This window comes from Cyrtonyx montezumae, unplaced genomic scaffold, assembly GCF_038088225.1.
Source record: "Cyrtonyx montezumae isolate F1298 unplaced genomic scaffold, pur_monq_1.0 scaffold_34, whole genome shotgun sequence".
NCBI classification, from domain to species: Eukaryota; Metazoa; Chordata; class Aves; order Galliformes; family Odontophoridae; genus Cyrtonyx; species Cyrtonyx montezumae.
In genome coordinates, this window is record NW_027072039.1 from 5,126,298 (window position 1) to 5,145,209 (window position 18,912).

Here is an 18,912-nt window from a genome sequence, read left to right on the forward strand (position 1 = left end):
TGGCTGATCGTGGGCCACGGCTCACACAGTGTGCAATCATTGCTCCCACTTGTTGTTTTATTTTGTTCTGTTCTTTTATTTGAACGTTAAGAATCCTCCTTATACTGACAGATGAAATGCTTCTTTGTGTTGTCACTTAGTAACTTTTATTGTATGCATCTTTTATTTTCTTCTTGAAAAAGTATAAGAATTTACTAAGTTCCTGCACATTGCTGATGCATATCGTTGTTGAAATCTCTCTGCCAGACATTTTTTGATATGCAGCAGTACTGTCAACCAAGGTTTGCTTTGGAGAAGGCAGAAAAAATGTAGAAACTATGAGTTCAGCTGAAGAATTTTTCTTGTGTTAATGCCATGCCATTCACTTGGCATCTGCCAGTTGCAGCAGTTATACACAGGTGTACTACTAACTTTATTCTATTTTCTGATGCGAATTTAAAACTGCCCTTTACCTGACTTCTTCTGGTTATAGATTCCATGAGTTTAGCTGCAGTTCAGCAAGCTAATGTCATGCCAACTTTTCAAATTCTATAGATGCAGAACCTCCTGTAATTGACAGATGCAGATCTCCACCACCTATACAAGCAGTAGAGAATGAATACCCAGCCACGTGGGAAGAACCACAATTTTCAGACAATTCAGGTAAGATAGTGTGTCCCAAACATGTGCAGAATGGTGGAGAGTTCCAACCCACTCAACCTTAATCACTTGTAGTTTAGGATTTTGTCTTTTTAATTACTTGTTTTTAAGAATGCATTGTTTGGAAGACTTGCTTCAATTTCCTTCTCCATTTGTTGTGATAGAGTATGAGCAACCCTTCATCACTCACTGGTGTTCTAGGTTGTCTTTTAATTCTTTAGGTGCTCCTCTGACTATCACTAGGAGTCATGCTCCTGGAGATCTCTTTCCCAAAGGAGAGACAACAGTTCATTACACGGCTCTGGATCCTTCTGGCAATAACAGGACATGTGAGATTCACATTGTCATCAAAGGTTTGTTGTCTTAACCTTGTTTCTGCTGCTACATTTTGATAACACATAACACATAGGCCATGGTGTGATACTACACCTTGGTATTCTCAGATCAGGTGTGTTGTTTTAACTGAATGTCATAAAGATTGCAAGTTTACACCACTTCTTCATTGAGATATTCCCTGTTTCTTAATTAGATATTCCCAGCTTCTATGGGAATAACTTGAAGGCAGTCAGGATAAACTTTCTCAAATCAAAGCAGCAAAATGTCAAATTTGGCTCTAAACATTCAAATTAGGTGTAAAAATGGTTAAATTGCTATTCATTAAGTAGTAAAACTTTTGGTAGGTGATCCATTTTCTTCACAGTGACAAATACGATGTGAAATGAATTGGTAGGTGCTACTGAAGTCAAACTTCAAATCTATTCTTAAGAAGCAAAACTTCATGGAAATATTTTTTATAATTTCCTGCAAATACTGTAGCAGGTACTAGAATACATTTTAGGTTTTGGAAGCTACCTGTACCTATTCTTATACTCATGCATTTTTGTTGCTTGTATAGACAAGCTTTTCTCCACAATTTATATTCTTTAAAGACCAATCCGTAATTTGGTTCATAAGGAATGAAAACTGTGCCCTATCTCTGCTCTCTAGAGCTTAATATCTCAATTGTATGTATAAAGAAATGTTAGTGAATATTTAAAATTACACAATCTGGACTCTTGCTCATAGCTTTGCAAAAGGTAAACGACATATGGATGTGCTACATTCTGACTTGCTTTTGTAAATCTTTGCAAGAACAAGAATTCTTAGAATTCATATTATTTCAGTTCTACACCACTTCAAACTTGTTGTGGTTTCAGTGCTGATGAGATTATGTTCTCAGATGTTTGCCATGTCTTCCTGTGGCCTGTAAAATAGATCATAACTAAGACTTTATAGTCATTTCCTCCTAAGATTATTTTGACAAGTCTACGTGTTGTTGCAACACTGCACAATGGATAATGCTTAGTTTCATAACTCAGTGTTCAGTGTAGTTTACTATAATTCATTGCATGAAAATGCATGTAAAAATTTTAATTAAATTGTTGTGTTATTTTAGTAGGTACATACTTGACTGTGCAGCTCTGAATGCAGATGGGTTTGAGCCTCGTGTTTTGGAGGGTTTATTTCTTCTCTCATATGTATCAATGTTTTTAAAAAACCTTCACATTTATGGTTAAAAATTCAAATGGCAGAGTTTGAAAAGAACTTAGCAGTGCCCTGGTTCTTGTTTTCTGGACATAGCAAATAATACTTACACAGGCTTCACCTGCAGCTCCTGTCCTGTGTACTTACTTAATTCTCCAAATTCACCAGTGTATGACTGTACATTTTAATTTGTGTCTCTGTGTTTTTTTCTTAGGTTCTCCCTGTGAAATCTCCTTTGAGCCTATGAATGGCAATTTTACGTGCACATCAGATGAAGTGGGTGTTAATTGTACATTGCACTGTGCAGAGGGTTACAGCTTCTCAGAGGGGTCAAGTGAAAGCTACTATTGTGCATATGAGGATGGTGTCTGGAAGCCACCTTACTCTCCAGAGTGGCCTGACTGCTCTTGTAAGTCTTAATGTTAATATTTTTAGCTTATGTTCTGTGAAATGAATCTGCAGCTCATCAGACAATGCACTTAATAAGATTATGCCTGCTGTGTAATGGTAGTAGGTCTCTAATTCCACATGGTTACAAATATTGCAAATGAATACCCAGAAGTCCCTATAAGTGTTATTTCAGAAGTTATCTGAAATACAAAATTACTAGACAATTTGTATCCTGGGAAACAAGCTAGCAAAGATGGCAAAGCAGACAAGGCCTATCATTACAAAGATGATCAAGGGCCTGGAACACCTCCCTTATGAGGAAAGGCTGAGAGACCTTGGTCTGTGCAGCCTTAAGAAAAGAAGACTCAGAGGGGATCTGATCCACATCAGAGGTGGTGGTGCCCACAGAGGTGGTGGAGTCTCCTTCTCTGGAGACATTCAAGACACACCTGGACACCTACCTGTGCAACCTGGGCTGGGAAGCTGCTTTGGCAGAGGGGTTGGACTGGATGATCTCTAGAGGTCCCTTCCAACCCTTACAGCTCTGATTCTGTGATTAGTTTGAATGGGCATTGATAATGCTGGGAATTTGGGTTGTTGATTTGAAGATGGTGCTTCTTAGATTTGTGTAGTCCAGTTTGGGCTAGTCCTCTGAAATTACTGCACTGACCAACAAAAAATTTCATTCTCCACCATTTTTCAGTAAATCGTTTCGCAAACCATGGGTTCAAATCCTTTGAGATGCTTTACAAAGCAACACGATGTGATGACAACAGTCTTCTAAATGGCTTTTCTGATGCTTTCCAGAGTGCACTTGGTAAAATGGTAGGTTAGTAATGCTACTTCCTTTTACGTACTTTTTAAAAAGTACAACTTCTCTTTGCTTTGGAACAGCTAACTGTTTTCATACGTGAAAAATACAACAGCAACTTGGAAATAGGATTTGTGCTTTTTTGGAAGGTGACAACTTTCCTTTAAAACCAAAGCTGATCCATTAACCTTTTAATGTATATCATTTCAGTCTTCAGTGTGAAATTATTTAGGGACAAGATTTGAAGAATTAGGGACCTGATGCTCACAGATTTTTGGTAGGATTTTCAAGAGAACCTATGCAGTTTCGAAAATCCCAGGTAGTTATCGCTAGTATCAGTGTTGTTTGTGAAAGTGGGATGTAATGATAAAATATACTCATTTTATATGTAGCATGTATAACATACATCTGGATAACACAGTGAACACATGTACATATAGAGAGATGAAGTCTGCATTTGGTGCTCAAGTCTAGTGACTACAGTGGTAGTGATTTAAATACTTTCCTTAGGTTTCTTGAGTTTCTCAGTTATCAGTAAATACTGCACAGCAGTTCATTTGAAAGGGTAGCACATTCCTTCTCTGCAGTGTCTCTTGCTTTTCATTTCCTTTGTGGAGAGAGAAAATCTATCAATACTGGTAAGTTTTCTGTAGTTCTCTTTTCTGTGGTTTCTGGGCAGACCACAGCGAAAACTCAACAAGAAGAAAGAGAAGTTGCAACTTCCTACCAACAGAACTCATCAACATAGTGATGGAGAGCTACACTCCTGTCCTGTGAATTGTTCACTTGGCTGGAAATGCTTCTTCTCTTGGTAGCCTGCTTCAGGAAAAGCTTTTCCACATCTTTGCAATCATTTTTGAATTACAACCTTCATCTTGTGGGGCAGCGTGCAACTATTGCTGTTCCAGACTAGGAGATTAAATAATTCACTTACAAGGATCCAGAACTTGCATCCTCAGCAACTGCTATGATTATAGCAGACATAAAAGGACAAATCTTTTGCCAGAGGAAGAACAGGGCCAGTGCTTTACATTATAACACATCTTTTTTATGTTGGGGTGTGAGCTATGTAATTTTGTGTTTTTAATGCTCTTCTTCTTTATGTTGCAAGGTCCCATCATTCTGTAGTGATGTTGATGATATTGACTGCCGACTGGAAGAGCAGACACAGAAGCATTGTTTGGAGTACAATTATGATTACGAAAACGGATTTGCCATTGGTAATTACTGACTGCACAGATAATTAGCTATCCCAGTTTAATGTAGTGTAGCTTTTTTCTGAAACACTGCAGTGTGTTGTATGGAATAGTTAAACAAAAAAGTTAGAGTGTTCTTAAGATACTAAACAATTAAGCAACACATTTTATTATGGAATTGCTTGTTCTCTGTTTTCAGTTGTGCTTCCTGTGTAGTACATACATGAAGGACAATTTTACTAAGATGTTTCATGACAGGGAGGAAAAAAAGCATGAACATGCATGCTGAGTGACATCCTTGATTAGCTTTGAAAAAAGCAGCTTTTTTAAACATAATGCTTTCAAACCAAAATGCTGCAAAAGCACAACAGATGTTTCTGGAGATGATTAAGAAAATAAGGACCCTTTTTGTCTTTGGTGTTGGTTTCAGTCCACACTTTGCCCTCACAATGTTCACACAAAGCTTAAGTTTGCCTGTTAGCTGTGAGACCTCTTCTATGCAAAGTGTAGTGAGTTTGACAGGGATAGAGTAGTTTTCCTCACAGGGATTTACATGATGCCATTTTTTGGATTTTTGATAAAAATAGTGATAATAGCAGGGGTTTTTTTAGTTACTGAGCAGTGCTTGCACAGTGTGAGGGTCGTTTCAGCTTCTCACACTGCCCTGCAAGCAAGGACCTGGGATGCACAAGGAGCTGGAAGAATCATAGCCAGGACAGCTGACCCAGACTGGATAAAGGGATATTCCATACCATATAGCGTCATACTTAGCAATAAAAAAGAGGTGGTTGGTCATGAGAGACTAGGGGCTTAATCTGTGAGTTGTCACCAAGGGAATAGTGAATATTGATGATAACTAAAACTAATTTATAAAGTCACTTGGAGGAAACAGTATTGAGAAAATGAGATGTAGGGTTCTATTCTCTTCTGGTTCTTGTCAGTCTCTTTTCAGAATAACAACTTCGTTGCTGTTTTTCTGGAGCTTCTTATTATATTACGCTGGGAAGGTTGGAGAGGAGAACTCTCCTGAAGTTAAAAGAGGCAATGGTTCAGAAGATTTGTTATGGAGTAATTACACAGTATCAGCCCCAAAGCTGCGAGTTTAACTTGCCTTATTTCCATTGTAAATTATAGATGACTTAACCTGGTAACTGGCAGAATTTTCTTACGGCTTCATGTTATTTCAAAAAAGCTAGATGAATGAAATAGGCTGTGTACCTCTAATTTTAGTCATGAAAACACAGATTACTTACAGAGCAAGTTAACTGAAAGCATGTTATAGCTGAAGAACATTATACAGAGCGTGAACTTAAATCACAATACGTAACAAGGAATGCCTGTCTGGGAGGACTGAATGCATAGGGTGGTGGTACCAGCATTTTCTGAAGAGGCACGTGATGGCGCAACTGCTCCAGGAGTTGTGAAGAAGAGACATTTTGGAGGAGCTGTTTAGGGCATGCTAGCTGCAACTGAGCAGGAAGAGACATCAATGGGTAATTGTTCCAGATATTGCCTGTAGGTGAGGGCCTATGCGAGACTGAGGGGAAGATGATTGCTGCTTTTATCAGTACCTTTTTAAAAGAAATTTTATCTCAGAATTTCTTGGAGGCTTTGGCTGAGTACACAGGTTTTAGAGCTCTGTGGTATCAAGAGACTTTTTTTGGTGCAGTAGGCACTTGTGCAGAGGCAAAGTTAACACACGTATTGTTCAGAGGTTCAGTCAGGCCCCATTCTATTGGGAATGTACTTCAGAAATGAGTATTAATATGACAAGCACTTATTTCCTACATGATTTTGCTTCTCTTTTTTTTCTTTTTTAATATCTGGCAGGGCCTGCTGGCTGGGGAGCAGCAAACCAGCTGGATTATTCCTATGATGACTTCTTTGACAGTGTACAGGAAGAAGGCCTACCCAGGCATCTCTCTGCTTTTGCAAAGGCAGCACCTACTCGAGTCAAAAGACACAAGAAGCTGAATGCTCCATTGACTGACCACAAAATCAAGTTAATATTTAACATTACAGGTAAGAGAAGTCAAAATAGCCTCCTTCTAAATCTTGAAAAGAGAAATACTCTTAGTACACCCAGCAAGACTTTGTATTCAATTCAGAAAGCCTGCTGGGGATGAAGATGACAGTTTTCTGGAGATACTCACAGTGCCATTTTGCACATGGCCAGCTTTGTGCTTCGAACTGTCAATCCTGAGCGTTGTGCTCTTGATATGCTTCAGAGCAAACTGGAAGTGCTGACTCTAAAATCTGTGTGCTTATTTTATTCTCTTCTTAAATCCCAGCTAGCGTGCCACTGCCTGATGAAAGGAATGATACACTGGAACTGGAAAACCAGCAAAGACTTCTTAAAACTCTGGAGACGATAACAAACAGGCTGAATAGGACCCTCAATAAGGAACCCATGTATTCTTTTCAGTTTGCATCTGAACTCATTGTAGCTGACAGCAACTCATTGGAGACGGAGAAGGCCTTTCTTTTCTGCAGGCCTGGTTCTGTGCTGAAGGGGAGAATGTGTGGTAAGCCAGAGGACTTCCTCCTTACATATATTTAGAACCTTTTTGAAAAGCAAAGTTTCAGAGGATGTTTTCAGAGAGTAGTGATTTGACACAGTCCAGTGCTTGCCGTCTCCCGGAACGATAAACTGCAAGAATGCTTTATGCAGTTTGACTTCCAGAGAATGTTTATGTTCTTAACCAAGGCTTGTGGAAAAAGGATGCTTTTGTACCCACGATTCCACTCCCATGGGGAAATCAGGCATATCCACACAGTTGGTGGTACTTAGGAAAGCAGTACTTGGTATGCAGTCTTTTAACCCTTTTTGTTACTCTTATGGATGGGATAGGAGACTGGATTACATTTCCTGTGCACAGTGAAATATTCACAACGTTCCAGACAGACAACTGATGCAAGCCCATTTGCTGAGGAACAGTTACATTTCATGTAAACAGGAACTGATTAAATGGGAACTCCAGAGGCAGAACAAGTATGTATGATTATGCATTCTGAGGTAACCTTATGTTTCAAACGTTACAGTCAACTGCCCTTTGGGTACCTATTACTCCCTGGAGCATCATGCCTGTGAAAGCTGTTGGATAGGATCCTACCAAGATGAGGAAGGGCAGCTGGAATGCAAAAGTTGTCCATCTGGTAGTTACACTGAGTATCTACACTCCAGGAGCATCTCCGAATGCAAAGGTGAGAACTTTCTTCAGGCAGCCACCTCTGACATCCCTTTGGTTCTCACTACATGAATGAGATTAACCTGTGAAATAAGAATCAGTCCTAACCAGCATATATGTGAAGAGAAAGGCCACAGTTTCAACACTGCTGTAGTATGCAAAATGTCCAGGCAGATATTTTAAGTTTAATGAGGGCTGGCCCTTGGAGTTTTGTTTCATATCTGTCTCCCTTCTGTGAAATTTTGAGCTCACTATGCATGAATGAATCCACTTAAAATGATGCCATTATTGTCCTTGCCAACCTCTCTCAGTCCTATGGTGGCTGTAGATGAAATTCTTGCATTCCACACTACAGTACTCAGACTTTGAGCACCTCACCACCCCTACTTCTTTGCATCTTGTTCTGAAAGAGGAGTTAGTAGTTTCATTGACTGTTTATTGTTTTGTCATTCATTTTGTTCATTAAAAATGAGTAAAATTTTAGTAAATCATTTGCGAAGGTGATTCATTAATAATTCACAAATATATTACCAATAACTTAGAACAAATCTTTTTTTTTTATTATTCTTTGCATGCATGAAACCCTTCAGAGTAAATTCTATAAATAAAAAGCCTCTGTGATGATTTCAGCATCTTTTTCAGAGGTTAGGAGCCATGTTTCCTATTTGGACAGTACTTATTTTTTATGAATTCTTCCACCTCACAGCTCAGTGCAAGCAGGGAACATATTCACCTAATGGTCTTGAGACCTGTGAAACGTGTCCACTTGGCACATACCAGCCAGCATTTGGAGCCAGGAAATGCATCTCTTGCCCAGAAGATACCTCAACAGTAAAAAGAGGCGCTGTAGATGTCTCAGCTTGTGGAGGTGTGTAACAGATAGGTCTATGAAATTTCTAAAATTAAATATAAAAAAAATCTAAAACAGCTGATGGAATTTAATTCACCTGCCTGAAATTGAATTCAGCTTTTGGGAAAGCATGAACTGGTAGCGTTTGCCAGCAAAATTGCAGGTGATTTCTTGGTACCTCTTTTTTAATCCCCTTCCTCCTAATTTCAAAGGTGGATTCTTATGGAAAGGTAGAAAAAATGATATCTGTGGTAGTTAACTATGAAAATAAATGAAGAGTATTGCCTTACAGAAAAGGATTGAAAGAACGTTTGTCACTATTACTTCAGGAACAGCTTCTCAATTTTCTGAAAAAAAAACCCACCTTTATTTTAAAAAGTTTGTATCATTTACTTTTTGAAGAAATTGTCCTCAAGTGTCTCTGAGAAATTTTCCAGAAAGATCAACAGAAGCAGTAGATTTCCAGGATTAATGGTACAAGAAATACTGTCTTGTTCTTACTCCTTCTTGAAGAAAAATAAAACAAGATATGAGAGAGAAAAGGGGGAGGAAGCTGCATTGAAAACTGTCTCCACCGGCAAAAGAAACAGAAAGAAACTTTCCAGATATTTTCATAATTTTCTGAGAACGACTTTTCACCTAACAGAACAGTGAAATAAACAGCTCTTAGGGTTGTTAATTCCCAATGAGTTTCACCCTGCTCCTTAAAATATAAGAAAGAACTGTGAGGGAAGGAAAGAAAGAGACCAGAAAGGGTGCAGGGTGCAGGGTTGGGCAGAAGTGATCTCTCAAAAAAGTGTCCTTTTGTTCTTGCAGTGCCATGTCCTGCAGGGGAGTTTTCTCGTACAGGTTTGACACCTTGCTACCCTTGTCCCAGAGACTACTATCAGCCAGACCCAGGAAAGTCCTACTGCCTATCATGTCCCTTTTATGGAACAACAACAGTCATCGGTGCCAGATCCATCACAGATTGTTCAAGTAAGCTGAAGTATCTCTTCCCCAAAAATTAAGCAAAGGGAATGTCTAAAGGATGGCCAGCAGTAGTCTTAACAGAAAAGAACTTGTTTTCTTTCTCAAACTCTCAGAACAGATGTAGAATTTCCCATTCAAGCAGTGATGCTCACTTTTATTTTGGCATACTGGTGTTGTCTGTTGTCTGTGTGCTACATGGAAGGAGTAACTGTGCAGTATGTACAGAGTATGTATGTATATGTATGCAAGGGAATGGCATGAAACTGTGTCAGGGGAAGGTTGGGGGGTTAGGGAAAGGGCCTGCCCCAGAGGGTGGTGGGTATGGAATGAGCTTCCCAGGGCAGTGGGAACACAGAATCATAGAATCATCAGTATTAGAAAATACCTCTAAGATCATCCAGTCCAACCATTCACCATCTTCCCCACTATACTTTGTCCCTTGTTATAACATCAAAAGATTTCTTGAACACCTCCAGAGACAGAGACTCCACCACCTCCCTGGGCAGCTTATTCCAGTAACCACTCTTTTGGAGAATAAATTTTTCCTAATATCCAACCTGAACCTTCCCTGGCACAACTTGAGGCCATTCCCTTTAGTCTTATCTCTATTTACATGGGAGAAGAGTCTGAGCCCCAACTCACCACAGCCTCCTTTCAGATTATAAAGAACATTAAGCTGACCAGAGAGTGTTTGGACACTGCTCTCAGACACTGTGTTTGATGGGTGGCCCTGGAGCCAGAATTTGGACTTGATAATCCTTTTGTGGACCCCTTACAGCTAGGGATATGCTACCATGCTATGATTGTTATGATTCTTTGATACTGTGATATGTATACAAAAGAAGGTGTGCACATGTATGCATATATAAATACATGTGACATGTATACATACATATTTGTCTTCAAGAAAACGTACAAATACTTACATATTATATATATAAAGTGCTATATGCTTGCTGTGAATTTTGGGTTTTATTCCCATAAACTCACTTTCTTCAGACTCTTTAGATGCATTACTAAAATGCAGTTATGACGCCCTCATGGAATACAGACCTTTACCATCTAGTATTATTAACAGTATATTTGTATCTTTCCTCTTTAGGTTTTGGCTCTACTTTCTCAGCTGCTGAGGAAAGTGTGATGATGGTACCAGCCTCTCCAGAAAATATCAGCAAACAGTACAAAGTCAGCAGTCAGGCAAGGACAAGATGTTTTCTAGTATTACCTCTAATAAAAGAAGCTGCACATCTAATGTCAGCAGTAAATAAGGCTTTTTTAAATGTACTGGTTATGCTGACTGTATTGCTTGAGGAGTTGAGAGTGGTGATTGTTAGGGGAACCTTCAAACCCTCTTTCTGATTATGAGAGCACTTCTGTTGAATAAAAGTGGCCACATTGCTCACAGTCTTAAATGTTGGACTTGAAGCCTTCACCTGATGTATGAGATATTTATCTGACTTATATAAGAAATGTAAACTCCATCGAGAGAGTTCAGCCAGTCCATGAAAAGTAAGTTGATCATACTTGGTCATTTTATGGCTTCCACATGCTGGATTGTAGGAGTTACTATCATATACATACTAGGAATCTAAGTCCCAGTTGTAAAACCTTTGTTTTGCTTATTACGGTATGGATATACTTGAGGGGAGGCGAGCAGAGTTCCCTTCTGCTGTGAGTACTGCTTTTGAAATTGAGGCAAGTCCTCACATCATAGAAACTACATAATGACAGTATGTGCCACAGATGCTGCCTTACCCATCATCCAGTCTGTAACTCAGACAAGGCTACTTTATAGGAATCAAAAGTGAAGCTAATGTGTTACAGGAGCAAAACTGACTGGTGATAAGCTAAAGATGTTAAATAATGGTTGCCAGTAGGTGACAGACTTGTCTGCCATGATTGTATTTGACCACATACTCAAGGAATTTTCTGAATTCAGGTTTGTAACCTGAGAAAAAAAACAACACAGTGAAGCCCACCACCAGTTCACTTAATGACCAGGATCAGGAATTGATAACCCTGCATTAAAGGATGCAAAGCAGAAAACTCTCATATAAAATACAGCATATTTTAGAATTTCACCTGTCAATCGTGGCTCAGAAAGTCCTAGGGGAAGAGCCTCAATGATTCACATTCTTCTCTAGACATAAGAATGATTAGTGTGTACAGGAGACAAAGAGGAAAGTCTAGAAGTAACACTAGGGATGTTTCTATTCCCAGCTTTACAAAGTTATTATAGAGTGCGCTACTTAAAATGAGAATATTTTGTTCCACATCAGTTTCCACATTTACTGTAATTGTATTATTATTGCCTATGGCAGGTGTTTCATGAGTGTTTCCTGGAGCCGTGCCACAACAACGGGACATGTAAACAGTTGGGAAGTGGATATATTTGCATATGCCCAATTGGATACACAGGTAAAAAATGTGAGAAGCAAAGGCAGAAGCTAACAGGCCTTTAATGTGAGCAAAGAAAGAGGAGCAGAACATTTCTGTGCAAAATTATTGGCTAACTAACTGGAATCAGACTTATCACACATGAGTATTAAAAGAAAAGAAGTAGTTCCTCATGTTCTTGCTGGATTATATGATGTCTGGCAAAAGGGGATTTTGAGTGGGGTTTTTTTCAGTGGTGTAAATTAAAAATCCCATGGATTTGAAAGTCCTTTGCTTAGGGATATTGATGATTAGCAGAACCAGAAATTTTGCACTGTAGACTGCTAATTCCACTAGATACTCCTTTTCTTCTTCCTGTCAGCTTCAAGGTTGCTCCAAGAAAACAGATGACTTGCTACCAAAAAATTCCTGGTCTGTTAGTTGTGATAGAATTTAAGTGCTATCTCCTAGAACTGATCAGACTGTTGTTTCATATTCTTCATAGCTTTTTAATAGCATTTTATCCCAGGTCATTGTTAAAAAGTAACCTAAAAAAAAAGATAACTGGACTATCTGGAAACGTACACAACTGCTAATCATATTTAGCTACATTAAGTAATCATAACTTACATAGTCTTTGAGAAATTTCCCATTTTGTTTCCATGTTCTCAATCCTTTGTTTTGCATTCTAGGCTTGAAATGTGAAACAGAAATGGATGAATGCAAATCCTCTCCTTGTCACAATAATGGCGTGTGTAAAGATGGCATTGGGACCTTTGTTTGTCATTGCAAGCCAGGCTATTCTGGTAATTCAATTGTTTCTTCTTCAGAAACATATTATTTCTGTGCTAGATAGATAACACAAAGCAAGGCAGTGTTAAATAGAACCATAACAGGAAAGCAGACAAATCTATAGGCCAGAAGAAAGTTGTACTGTGTTTGAATAACTTTTGAAATAAAAAGGACAGTCACTCTGAGAGCATGTGCTTCTGTTTTGTGATACTACTTTTCTGAAGGAAATAAAATGAAATAAAGAGTGAATATTAGGGAATTAGAAAATTATCACGAGGAAAATGTGTGTGAAACGGAATAAGGGTTGATCAGATGAAGCATTTACGCAGTTGCTTTACTGTGGCCCTGAGTTAGTGAATGGCTTTTCTCTTGTCTTGTTCCTGTCTTTTTAACTGTCACCTGCATGCAAGTCAAAGCTGTTGAAGTATGTGGGAACACTGACTACCTAAGCACTTAGTATCTACATATAAAAGTAAACTATTAGAGTACATCATTTTACAGCAGATTAAAAAGACCTCGTGTTTTCCTCCAGAAATCGACCCTTCATTAAGTTTATGGCCTTACATGTATTGACAGCTTCACTTGCTGTGTATTTTTAAAACTTTGTAAAGGCAAGCCATGGTCTTGGCATATTCAACATCCCATCAGCTGAGTCATACAGATGACATTCTTAGCAGTGCAGTCGGACATGGAGTTTATCACTTGAGCTCATCACAGTGCAGCCCTGTCCCGGGTATTTGGACACCACACTGTGCAGACCTTGACTGTGTGCTCATTGTGCCCTTTTGCTATTCAAAGGTCTCTTGTGTGAGAAGGATATAAATGAATGTAACTCCAATCCATGTCTGAATGGAGGCCACTGTGTCGACGAGAAGAACGGGTACCGCTGCACTTGTGCAAAAGGATTCTCAGGTACAGCGTTTCTCGTGTGAGCCAGACTCTTTCTAACCCAAAAAATGTCTTCTGACCCTGACCAAAGTATTTCAAACTCACTGCTTTGTGTTGCATATGTGCTATGTTGATTGGGGTGTATTATCTTCTGTAGGTTCATGCAGTCTCTGAGTGTCCCTGTAGCGCAACACTGAGGTCTCAGACCCACTTGGGTGATTGCTCTTCTACTCCAGACTTTGCCAATAACTAATAACTTTCTGCGTGATTGTTGAGGGTTGAGCAGTGCAATTCAGATGAATTGAATTAATTTGTTAATAGTAAAAAAAAGTAAAATCACTTGCAGTTTCTTTATTCTTCAGAGCTTGTAACACAGAGCCTCTATTTCAGCAGAAATCCTTAATTTATGTTCATCATGATTTTTTTTTATATTTAAGGTTCAAAGTTAATGTCTTTTGAAGTAGCTTTTCATCGTTTGATTGCAATAGTTATTTTGATTATTTCCTGATTCAGCCCAAATTACTCGTACAGTAGGCAACACACTTTTAGATTTAGACGTAAATGTTAATGTTTGCAACTACAAGGATGGTTCCAGTAACATTTCTGTGCCCAGTTTACCTAAGATGGTGGAGTAAATCCCAGGTCTGCTACCCCAGTATTTACTGTTTTCTAGAAATTAGGCAACAGTTCTTAGAAACCAGGAATGGTTTGGCAACCCTTTTTCAGCTTTAATCAAAAAGCAGCTGAGACTTTGTTCTTTTCTTTCTAGGTGCTCACTGTGAATCAGAGGTCAATGAGTGCCTTTCAAACCCATGTCTTAACAGAGCTGTTTGTGAAGATCGAGTTGGTGGTTTTTCCTGCAAATGCCTCCCAGGTTTTACTGGTGTCTTGTGTGAAAGAAACATCGATGAGTGTCTCAGCAGACCCTGTAGGAATGGGGCTACATGCAGAGATGGTATCAACAGCTTCAGGTGAAAAATAAATGGTTGATGTAATACAGTGTGGAAATTCAGGTCTGTTGTGGTGCTTCAAATATGTTAGATTTCAGCAGGAGTCCCTTTATGCACGCTAACAGAGATTTTAAAAGCAAAGAAGATAAATCTTAGTGTCCAGAAAAACTTCTGGTTTAAGAAAAAGACAGTTGGGTAGGTAAGGCAAAAGCTATTTGAGCAAACAGTGCAATGTAAGGAACTCATTCACTACTTTCCATAAGTAGGCAGATGTTCAGCCATTTCCAGAAAAGCAGAGCTTCATCCTGTAACAGTTTATTGGGAATACAAACACTAACTCTGTAATGTTCCTATGCTTCCTCCTTCTTTGTCTCAGCTTTATTTCTAAGCATGATGTCATAGGATATAGGATATCCTTTTCGTCAGTTTTGGTCAGCTGTCTTGGCTGTGTCCCCTCTGAAATTATTCTGCTGGCAGGGCAGAATGAGAAGCAGAGAAGTCCTTGACTCTGTGCAAACACTGGTCTGCAGCCCCTACAGCAACTATTTTCATAACCAATCCAAAACATGTCATCGTACTAGTTATGTAAAGAAGTTAACTCTATCCTAGATAAAACCAGGACATATTTTAATACTCTTAGCTCGAAAGAACTACACTTTTCTCAAATCTCAAGAGCTTGCTTCCTTCTAGAGTAACTGATGGTAAGATACATATCTGATAACACTAATTTTCTGAAGCCTACATGACACTGAGAGTATAAAAAAAATAAAATACTAGCACTAATGGAATCTTTCAAATTATTATTTATGCTTCAGGGTATCTGAACTCAGATCTGTTACAAACACTGGTAAGAATGTCCTGTCATGGATCACAGTGGAGACACGAACCAACTAGTAATGTCTGTCTTTAACAGGCCTTTCCCTCCCCAAGGCCCTGGAAGTTTTTGTACCTTTCAGGTATCTTGGTTTCCCTCAGAATATTCCTCTACCTGCAAGGCCGAGCACCTCTGATCTGTAATTCTTTAGACTTTAGAAGGGATGCTTCACTCATGGGAATCCAAGAATAAATCCTCCCAGTTTCATGCGAAGAAACACAGATATGGGATTTAAATATCATATTATCCCTGTTAAGAACTAAAATCCTGCAGCCCTATCAGCTGATAGCACACAAGTATACTTAAAAGGAACAAACAAAATAAAACTATGTTTATTCTGTAATGTACATTCTGCTCATTTTTCAGTGATGGCATTCCCATTTGCAGACCTAGTCTTAAGCCTGGAATTTTTTTACAGCAATCATATTTGAAGTGTGTTCTCTTTTCCCCCGCAGGTGTCTGTGTGTGACAGGGTACACAGGACTGAACTGTGAAGTGAACATCAATGACTGTGCCTCCAACCCCTGCTTAAACCATGCCACCTGTGTGGATGCCCTGAACTCGTACGTTTGTAAATGTCCTCCTGGCTTTACAGGCAGCAGGTGTGAAACAGGTACACAGGACGAAGTGTCAGAAAAAGGTGGCTTGACTAAGGCTCTGGGGTAGAATTTGCACTGGCTGAACTGATTTCATACCGCTTCCTCAGAAAGCAGATAGGGTGGTGGGTCCTTTCCTTCTGGAAGGCTGAGTGAAGCCTCTGTGACTGCAGTGTTGATACATACGATTGCAAACAAGTTAACACCATGTGTGCTAAGTCATATCTGTATGCATTTCTTTTCTAAGGCACAGGTCTATAATTTTAAGACCCTTAATGTCTATCAAGTATGATTTGTGTGTGTTCTGTGTATTTGAGTTAATTAGCTCTTTGTTTCTCTTGTATTTCTTGCAGGACTTTGCATTGTAGAGGTATTAAGTAGGGCCCAGTAGTCTCAGCTTTAAAAGTACTAAGGGTATCAGCTTTCCTACAGTGAGCTAAACTGTGTCACATCTGGTGCAATTCTCTGGGTAATGGTGGAGTTACACCACACAACGATGACATTCAGCTCCATTGGTCTTCTAGCCAAACCATGAAAATTGTACTATTTTACTAGTAGTTGGTGAACCTTTGAACAGCAGTTGAGTCACAGAATTGTAGGGGTTGGAAGGGGCCTCTAGAGAGCATTGAGTCCAACCCCCCTGCCAAAGCAGGCTCTGTAGACGAGGTCTAGGGAGAAATCATGTTGATATTGCAAAGATAGTAGAGGACATACAGATCTTTTAGACCACATCCTGTGTCTGAGTTTAACACCTAGCTTTCCTCCAGAGAGCTCCAGATGGTACATTTGCATGTAATATTCTGATAATGCATGCCTTTCTGCATTAAATATGTACAACACAGAAGCATTCTACACCAGTGCACTGTATTTCAGTTCAGGAAAAAAAAAGCTTTTTGTTCATTTGCTGTCTTTTTTTTTTTTGTATATTGACTCCTGTGCATGATCACAGCTTTTTGGATGGCAGATGGTGGTGTCAGTTCATTGGCAGGAGACTGAAAAGCATATCCAATCCTGTGCAACGTTCACATTCATTCTTTGTTGGATTATCAGCTATTTCAGTCATATTTCTTCAAATCCATTGTGCTTTTTAGCTGTGGAAAGCTCTATATGCTGGCTGATGCTCATCTGCTCTATGTTCTTTCTCACTCTGACCAACTTAAAGGGAATAGTTTTTGTAGATGGGTTCTGTTCCATTTTCTTACATTTGATTAAAATCCATTCAGTACTGTTTCTGGGTTTTCTGGAACGTGGCTCTGAAAACTCTTTGTCTTTGTTGCAGAACAGTCCTCTGGTTTCAATCTTGATTTTGAAGTCTCTGGTATCTATGGGTATGTTATGCTTGATGGTGTTCTTCCATCGCTTGGTGACATCACATGTACATTCTGGATGAAATCCACTGACACCACCAACTATGGAACTCCCATTTCTTATGCAGTGGAAAATGGAAGTGATAATGCATTTCTTCTGACTGACTACAATGGGTAAACCAGAGTTCTTCTTTTCTTGGCTTACAAGACATCTTGAATTGTTAAAGAAAACATAAACAGCATAGCCTTGAATTTCAGCTTTGCCTATCTTGGGATAGGAAAACTGCATGCAAACTTTACCTGGAGTTTCCCCATTGCTTTGTTTAACAATTGTTTTGTTTTCTCCATTCCTTGCTAAGTTTAAAGAGTAATTGCAAGAAAACAATGAAGCAGAATGTTTTTATCTGGACTACTTTTACATCATTTAAATGACGCCTTGAAATAGCAATTGTAAAAAATTGAAGCTTAGCACTGAGGTTGTGATGTGATGCCAAAGGCAAAACTAAATTCAAGTGGGAACTTCAGGAAAGCATCTTTCAGCCATAACTTGAATCAACATGTTTTGATACAGGAACACATTACATATTTCTCTGCACTATGTGTATCATAGTGGTTCTCTCAGAAGGTACAAATGTTTCTGGAGAGGTTTCTAGTGTGATTCAGACACCTTGTTTAGCACAATAGCATTTCTTTGAGTCATGTGGGAATGGCCATGTTCTTCAAGTTGCTGCATGCAATTGAGTCTTTCATCTTTCTTCCACACAGTTGGGTTCTGTATGTAAATGGAAAAGAGAGAATCACAGACTGTCCTTCAGTGAATGATGGTAACTGGCATCACATTGCAGTCACATGGACATGCATGGATGGGGCATGGAGAGTGTATATTGATGGAAAGCTATCTGATGGAGGCAGTGGGCTCTCTGTTGGCTCAAAAATCCCTGGTATGCTGTGTTTGTGTTGCCTAATTTTTGGTGGTTTTTTTTGCTAAATTTTCTGTACCCACAGAGAAATGATTATTTTGGTGTTTTTGCAAGTTTTCAATATTGAGGCAAGGGTCTTCTTTGCTACTTTTGTTCATGAAGACAGATCCTTCAGCCTTACTGAAGACCAAGTGCACATTTCTGTGCTAAAGTAGTAGACAGCTTATTTTGAGGGTGGTACAGTTTAGTCCACAAAGGAGCCTATGCTGAGCAGCTTTTGCAATGGTTTTGAGACAGTGTATTTCTCACATAAGAACCTTAAGTTAAATTGGCATTAACTGTAGAAATGCATGCTGAAAGTTCATCAGATTAGCCTTCTCCTGTTTGTTACTCTCAGATGTCTTCCTAAAGCTGTGTTGTACTTCATCCTGTCAAGATGGGTTTTGCTGTTATTTGTTTTCTGTGCTCCGTAGTCTTTCCAGTAGGATCAGAACACAGAAAAAGGAAAACCTTCAGCATCAAATTGCTGTGAAATGCTTGACATTAGGCTGCAGCAGAGAGATTTGATTTTGTTAGTGTTTTCATATCACCACCTTCAGGATTTATTTAGAAACTCCCATACCAAAAAAAAAAAAAAAA

At 39.0% G+C, this 18,912-nt stretch overlaps 1 protein-coding gene across 1 annotated transcript in view; it reads left to right on the plus strand.

Moving 5' to 3' along the window:
- SVEP1 (sushi, von Willebrand factor type A, EGF and pentraxin domain containing 1) overlaps positions 1-18,912 on the plus strand; it is a 113,547-nt gene that overhangs the window by 52,922 nt on the left and 41,713 nt on the right. The window contains exons 10-27 of the mRNA XM_065745238.1: positions 535-642; positions 861-992; positions 2,378-2,572; positions 3,257-3,378; positions 4,476-4,584; positions 6,391-6,582; positions 6,852-7,085; positions 7,603-7,764; positions 8,455-8,616; positions 9,415-9,576; positions 10,673-10,767; positions 11,892-11,988; positions 12,639-12,752; positions 13,537-13,650; positions 14,396-14,597; positions 15,906-16,063; positions 17,326-17,527; positions 18,119-18,294. Of these exons, the coding sequence (XP_065601310.1) occupies positions 535-642; positions 861-992; positions 2,378-2,572; positions 3,257-3,378; positions 4,476-4,584; positions 6,391-6,582; positions 6,852-7,085; positions 7,603-7,764; positions 8,455-8,616; positions 9,415-9,576; positions 10,673-10,767; positions 11,892-11,988; positions 12,639-12,752; positions 13,537-13,650; positions 14,396-14,597; positions 15,906-16,063; positions 17,326-17,527; positions 18,119-18,294 (2,736 nt within the window). The remainder of the gene's footprint in view (positions 1-534; positions 643-860; positions 993-2,377; positions 2,573-3,256; positions 3,379-4,475; positions 4,585-6,390; positions 6,583-6,851; positions 7,086-7,602; positions 7,765-8,454; positions 8,617-9,414; positions 9,577-10,672; positions 10,768-11,891; positions 11,989-12,638; positions 12,753-13,536; positions 13,651-14,395; positions 14,598-15,905; positions 16,064-17,325; positions 17,528-18,118; positions 18,295-18,912) is intronic.